This window comes from Alosa sapidissima, chromosome 7 (genome assembly GCF_018492685.1).
Source record: "Alosa sapidissima isolate fAloSap1 chromosome 7, fAloSap1.pri, whole genome shotgun sequence".
In the NCBI taxonomy this organism is placed as follows: Eukaryota; Metazoa; Chordata; class Actinopteri; order Clupeiformes; family Clupeidae; genus Alosa; species Alosa sapidissima.
Window position 1 is genome coordinate 34,000,237 of NC_055963.1, and position 7,469 is coordinate 34,007,705.

A 7,469-nucleotide genomic window follows, 5' to 3' on the forward strand; every position below is an offset into this window, starting at 1 on the left:
ACACAGTTGTGCTTCCTACTGTCAGACTAACACTTTAGTGCTGTGCTGAACGTGTGTGTGAGTAGGTCTGCATCTGTGGCTATGTGTGTGTGTGTGTGTACTTTATGACAGGGTGGGTTTGTTTTGGCACATGCTAACTTTGTTTGTATTGTTTGTGTGTGTGCGTGTGTGTGTGTGTGTGTATGTGTGTGTGAGTGTGTGCATATGTGTGTGAGTGTGTGCATATGTGTGTGAGTGTGTGCATATGTGTGCGCATGTGCTCATTTGTGTCCATGTATCTGCCCCTCTGTGTTTGTCCTTCTGTGTTTGCCTCTGTATGTCTGTGTGTGTGTGTGTGTGTGTGTGTGTGTGTGTTTCCCTTTATGTCAGTGTAAGTGTTCATCTCTGTCTCTGCAAAGGAAACACAATGTGCTCCCCCACACACCCAAAGTCTCATTACTCCAGACCTTCAGTGCCCCCCCACCTCCTCTGTTCACTGTGTGGACAAAGCCATGCTGCCCAATTAAAAGTCTTGTCCATCAATCAACCCCTTTATCGACCCCGTTCAGCACTGCGTCACTTTCACTTTCACACCCCCCCCTGACATGGCAACGCTCACGGCCACGGCAACTGTTCACACCGGCTCCTTTTCTCCCGCAACGACCCCCTCCCCCCCCCCACCCGGAACACACACACCTCTCTTTCATCACCCCATCTTTACTCCTGTCTTCACCATCTTTCACACAGTCTCTGTCTTTCCCTCTCACTCCATTAGCGTGTCCCTGTGCCATTTGTTGCCACTTGAAAGATAATTTTGTCCTTTTCAGTACAAATATAACCCTCGTCATAGTGGGGAATGAACTTCAAACCCAAAAATTGGGACAGTGTGTGTGTGTGTGTGTGTGTATTGGGGAAAGGGAATGGCGCTTACCGTGTGTGTGTGTGTGTGTGTGTGTGTGTGTGTGTGTGTGTGTGTGTGTGTGTGTGTGTGTGTGTGTCTGTGAGTATCAGTTTGTGTAACAGCCATTGAAAAGGCACCCTGACTGTGCAAGAGCCCGAATAAAAAAGAACACCGTGGTTAAAAAAAAAGCGGTTAGGTCAATGAATTTTATTAGTGGGGAAATGCCACAAAACAAAGCAGCCTCCGCACCGATGTTCCCCAGGCCATTCAATAGAGACGGCGATCTAAGAAGCCGGCTAAGACCGAAGAGGGATTTCTTTTTTTTAATCAATAAAACCTCATTATCCTGTCCCTGCCAGGATATTACTCGCATTCCTTTTTGTCTGTTGTCGGTGCACGACTGGCCACAATTCAATTACACATGCCAAATGATAGAACAATGGCCTGAGAAACTCATCCATTTGTGACAGGCCCAATTAAGATGTGCTGAGAATCTGCTGACGGAGGCTCAAGCATTGTTTGGAATGAGATTTGAACATTCTAGGATTCTTAAGAATGAGGTTCTAAAGAATGAGAAATTGTAATATGCTCTATGGACCATTGCATTGCATACATAGCTGTTTGCAGAAAGCCATCAGAACCTTTCAACGGATTTGGATGAGTTCGAAACATGACGTTATCTTTTCCTAAAAGGTTGAGTATCAGTGGGAGCTGGACACAGTTCAAGACTCGAAGGCTCGAGGCACCATCTTTCTGAACAGTTAACCTTTCAAAGATGATCACAGGGTGTAAATTACATGGGGACTTTGTGAGACACCCCCCCGCCAACTGAAACATGAACTCCTCAGACTCACAGCAACACCTCCCAAAGCAAAGCAACACCCCTAACAATTAACATAAAATCTAATTGGTACAACTGATTACAAACAACATCATAGCTCTGCTCTCTGTCCCCATACTCTTGTACTACTTTTGTGAGATTCACGTGCGGCCTAACCTCACGGAGAGTACATGGGAAGGTGGCCCTGGGTGGGAGAGTTCAAAAAAGGAGGACAGGAAAACAGTTCATGGGTCTTGCGGGGCTTTTTAAAAGTGAAGCGTCGACAGCTTTATGCCTCTTTAACAAACTCTTCTTCTGTGTTTGTCTAATGAGCCACAGGGAGGAAGAGGAGGAAGAGGAGGAGGAGGAGGAGCAGGTGTGGCTCCGCACTCAGGAGGGGAGAAGTTGAACTCACACACAGCACACACACACACGCAGTCACACACACACACGCGGTCACACACACACACACACGCGGTCACACACACACGCGGTCACACACACACACACACGCGGTCACACACACACGCGGTCATACACACACACACACACAAACATCTGTATTGGTGTCAGCAGCAGCACTGGTGGTGCTGGGAGGGAGTGTTTTTGCTGAGGTGTGAATTCCTCAGTGGAGTCTCTGGTTCCCACCCCCCCACCCCCCCACCCGACCGCCTGAGCAGAGCTTTCCCAGAGTAGGGCAACATTCCAGGGGCTGGACCCCGCAGGAGAAACAGGTGTGCGTCTCTTGTTTACCCACCACCCCCCCCCCCCCCCTCCAAGGAAGGAAAGAGTAGATGAATAAGGAAAAGAGAAGAGGAGAACAGAGGGAAATGACAAGGAAGAAGATGAGGGAGAAGAGAGAGAAGAGAGGAGAACAGAGGGAAGATGAGGGAGAAGAAGAGAGAAGAGAGGAGAACAGAGGGAACTGACAAGGAAGAGGATGAGGGAGAAGAAGAGAGAGAAGAGAGGAGAGGAGTATGAACTGAACCAGACAAGGAAGAACAGAGGGATGATGATGATTTACAAAACGAAGAGAATGACAAAGAAGAAGAATTCTGATATCTGATTTTCCCCATCGGATGTGTTCTCTTGATTTTTTAAGGTCTTACGCAAGAGCTGCGGTGAGACTGTTTCTGTCAAATCCTCCTGAAAGGCAAGGTGCTGCCCATGTCGGGAGGCGCTGAGTCATGGTGTGGGCTCCTCCATGAGTCGGCTTTCTAGTGGAAGTGACCGAAACCTCTTAGTCATCTCTCAGTCCCAGCCTACGCATGGCTTCAGGAGACACTTCCCCCCCCATTGCACACGCCCATACCCATCTCTTGTGAGAGAGGAGAGAGAGAGGAAGGGAAGGAGGGAGAGAGAGAGAGAGAGGAGAGAGAGAGGGAGGGAAGGAGGGAGAGAGAGAGAGAGGAGAGAGAGAAGGAGGGAGAGATACGCTGGGGCAGGAAGGTATTTCTCTCTTTCTACTTTCTGCATGCTGGTGTGTGTGTGTGTGTGTGTGTGTGTGTGTGTGTGTGTGTGTGTGTGTGTGTGTGTGTGTGTGTGTGTGTAAGCGAGAGAAAGAGAGTATGTGTGCATGTGTGGATCTGAATGAGAGAGAAATACAAATAAAGAGAGACAGTAGGTTTTGTGTGTGTGTGTGTGTGTGTTTGCATCCTGTACAAGAGAGAGAGAATAGAGAAGTGGCTCCTCCATATTGACATTCATGGCTGTGAAATGGGCGGGTGCGGAAATGAGGCAAGGGCTAGAGTAGGTCCTGACTGATCGCCCCTAAGGTGATGGACTCCCAAATGAAGACATCACAGGAAATGAACATGTCAGATAACTGAGGCCAAAAGGTCAGAAAAGGCTCTTTGTGTGTGAGAGAGTGTCTGGTAGAAGTTCAAAAAATCTGTTTTGTATTAAACATTAATACAGCTAAAGTTACAAAATAATATGTTTATTGCTATTCATTGCCCCTGTGCCCCATACTGCCAGGAAAAACTTGTTATTTTCCGTTAGTGTTCTGTTATCAGCAGAGAGCATTTTGCTACTTCTGAATGGAATATTCTTTTGCGTCCCTCCCTGTGTGTAACATTTGGTGTAAGTTGCACACGATTGGAACGTATAGAAAATCAAAGATTGGTCGCACTCCAAAATCTTTTCTTTTTCGCTGATTAATTTTCACGTAGCAACAGGGATAACAGCAACAAGACCAAATGTTTCGGCCTTGTGGCCTTCGTCAGTGTGTCACGATTGGAACGTGCCTTGATCAATGAAAACGGCATTTAGATGGACAAAAGGGCAAAACTCTATGCCGATTTAATTATCAGTAAGGGTTAACGTGTAAATAATGACATAAATGGGGTTTATATAGCCTACAATTTCAGCCAAATGTTAATTATTGTCAACTATTCTCAATTATTGTCAAAACAATAAAAACTCAACAATATGGATTCATGGCACAGTTTGGGAAGCACTGTTGTAGATAGACTTTATGTGTTATTGAGAATTGTGTGCATGTGCATGTGTGTCATTTAAGTGTGTGTGGTGTGTGTGTGTGTGTGTGTGTTGTTTGTGCCAGTGTGTATGGCCACAAGCAAATGTATGTAAACATACAGTATGCTATTGTGGGTGTGTGTGTGTGAGTGTGTGTATGTGTGTGTGTGTGTGTGTTCTACGATTCTCAGTGTTAGAGGGGCGTTTGACATCATTGCCCCTGGGGGCAACAGACGTCAGCGGGCCTTAATGCCCCTGTCAGAGGGGATTCTGGGAAGGTCTGATGAGTGACAGGACACGCAGAGGCAGCAGGCATCACAGGAGCAGAAGAGGAGAGGAGGAGGAGAGGAGAGAAGAGGAGATAAAAGAGAAGAGGAGATAGTATAAAAAGACAGAAGAGGAGAGGAGCAGAAAGGAGAGAAGAGAGGGGGAAGGAGAACAGAATAGAGAGGAAAAGAGTGGATAGGAGAGGTGATGTGGGGGGCAGCAACGCCTGCAGCTCACTGTATCTCTGATGGAGATCAGGTTTCAAAAACAATGCCATCACTCAACTCTCAACAAGATCTCAGGCTGAGAAAGACCATTACACTTGTACTCTGAGACAAAATGAAATTTACACAATTTCAGCCTGTTTTTCGCCCCCTTAGTTGTTCTGGAGTTTCAGTGTAAAGTAAGATAACATGCCACTATATTGAACTGTAGTTGAATAAAAAACAAATGAGTGATTTACGACACTGATATAACAGACCCGTATAATATCCCCAAAGTTCCAGAACAGTGGCAGACAATCTCCAGTAAAGAGCAAATCCTGTGAAGGCTACTTTTGTACCTCATACAGCCTTTCATGACAAGCCACTCACAGAGCCAGCCACTGGATTACATTCCACATAGACTTTTTTAATGTGTATTTAATTATATTATTTCTCAAGCAGAGAGGATTCAGACAGGGGAAAAACCTTACAGTGAAGACAGAAAAGTCTCTGACTTCAACTGGTTCAAAATAATATTCGAAAAGCTCCTCTGTGAATGCATCCAACACACTCTGTGTATTAAGCTATACCAAATGTCAGTAAGGTTACATGTTTTCAAACCATTTTTTTGATTAGTAAGACTTAGCAGTAGGCTACATTTCATGGACTGTAGCCTACCAAAGTCCTTTCATTTGCTCCTTAAGCATGTGACTTTTTAAAAATGCAGAGCATGTATTATACCTACATGCAATTACATAAAATATTTTCTGGAGCTTTACAGCCTACTTGATGTATTTGTAGGCATCGCAGGAGTAGTTAGCCCTTGACACTCACCATAAGACAAGCTCTGACGTTATGTGTCCATAACGTTACTATTACACACACATACTATGTACGCTTGACAGATTGCCACGTGCGTTTATGACGTTATAACCAAACCAAGTGATGTGAGTAACCTTGGTCGTTTACTTTAGAATTAGTTAACTCGTTTTACAGTCTTACAACCAAGAAATTAAAAGATTATTCGTTTAGACAAAGTGGATGCTTATGTTGTCTGTTTTCGTTTCAGATGCAAATTCAGCGCTATCAAACCCAAGCGAGTGTCCGACCGCGCAAGTTATTTCGCTAATTCAGCTGCTAGTTGCAAGCCACTGCCATCATTGTCATACCGACGAAGCTGACATGCACTCCCAAATTAGGACACACACATCTACATCTGGCAAAACTGTTTCAAAACTGGTCTCTCACCAACACCTCAGGTGACAAACAAATATCTGAGGGCCAGCTAAATCAAGGCGACGACTTGCTTTGAGGGCCACTTATGTGTCCTCCGGGAGCTCTTCGGATAAAGTCTTTTAACATACGTCCGAGCCACCCGCCCTCAGTGTCATGTTTTAATAACAATAACATTCACAGAGCATATCACAAAGTCGGACAAAATCGTGTGTGTTGTTTTAACCCATTTGTCAATCTCATTCATTGACTTCGCAATTAGCCCACTGACAAAAGCTATCATAACAAAGAGCTTGTGCAGCGCAGCCGGTCAGTAACGGTAACGTTAGCCACATACAACAGAGACAGGGCATCTTCAAAGACTCACTCTTCAGGACTTACGTTAACGTCTCATTTTAGTGAAAACAACTGTACATCTACTCACCAGTTGGAAAGTACAGATGAAGATCAGAGTACAACGTCCAGTGCAGCACCCCATTGTATCACAAATAGCCTTGAGTTCGATATGCTACCACACGAGAAACTGAGATCTTGATCACACGAGAGAAGTCGAATAGTCAGTCACTGAGACCTCATCCGTACAACAGTAACGAGGACAGACTAATAAAAAGAAGGACTGAGTCAGACTCTGTCAGGTACGGAAACGGTCCAGCCCACGTAATGCTTTCCCATGCTTTAAATATCCACCGTAAAAACACTTTTTTGTATGAGTTAGCGGAGAACGAGACGGCAACGCACCGCCAGTGTGGCTGGGAGTTGAGTCTGTGGTGGTAGTACTGGCAAGCACGTTGAGGCTCGCGGGGCGGAATGGGGGGATTGAAGGGAGAGTTCAAAGTGATCCCAACTGCCCCCTCTTGATCCTGAGGGGATTTTCCTTAGGTTGCTGTTATCACCCTGGTGTCATATCCCAGTAGACACACGTTGTTGAATAGGCTATTCCATGCAAACACACCACAAACCGACCAGCTAAAAAAAAAACATTGACTATAAGCTATTCCAACATTCTCTGAAGAAGTCTTCATAATGATGACCATATCATTTGACCATAATCTTCACCATTATTATCAAATTATTTTTTGGTGGCTGTATCACGAAGAGCAAATATATGCCAACAATCAATTGTATCAAGTTTGTAGTAACTCCCAAGATGCAAGTTTATCATATAACCCTTGGCCCAGGCTACTCATATAGACACGGTAACTGCATGCAAGAACGATGATAGTAAATAGACATGGAACTTTACTGCCATCTGCTGGCAAATAACGGAATCTTCTCAGAAAAAAATAAATAAATGCTCATTCGTAAAATAGGCTACCTCATAAAAACTGCATACATCTGCATTTTATATAAAGGTTCACGATAGAAATTAAGCATAAATACAATGTCTTCCCTCTGTACACTATAGTAACATATTACAGGTGTACTAGGCATATGAGGGAAGAACCTAGTAGGCTACTTCGATACTGTTTGAAGGGGTCTCTCCGCCTGTCTCTCTCTGTATGAAATCCACCCAACTTTCCTCTGGTTTGGTTGTGCTCTCGTTTGGGCTGGATTGATTCATTATAGAATAGCCCTTAAAAGCCATCTC

The 7,469-nt window shown here is 44.7% G+C and overlaps 1 protein-coding gene across 2 annotated transcripts in view; it reads right to left on the reverse strand.

The window, feature by feature from the left end:
- Positions 1-6,868, reverse strand: part of nkain4 (sodium/potassium transporting ATPase interacting 4) — a 68,792-nt gene extending 61,924 nt beyond the window's left edge. The window contains exon 1 of one of the 2 annotated variants that reach the window (XM_042098449.1): positions 6,306-6,744. In XM_042098449.1, the coding sequence (XP_041954383.1) occupies positions 6,306-6,359 (54 nt within the window). In that variant the 5' untranslated portion in view covers positions 6,360-6,744. Of the gene's footprint in view, positions 1-6,305 lie in introns of both variants that reach the window. The other variant, XM_042098450.1, reaches the window with a different exon arrangement.
- Positions 6,869-7,469: the final 601 nt, after the last annotated feature.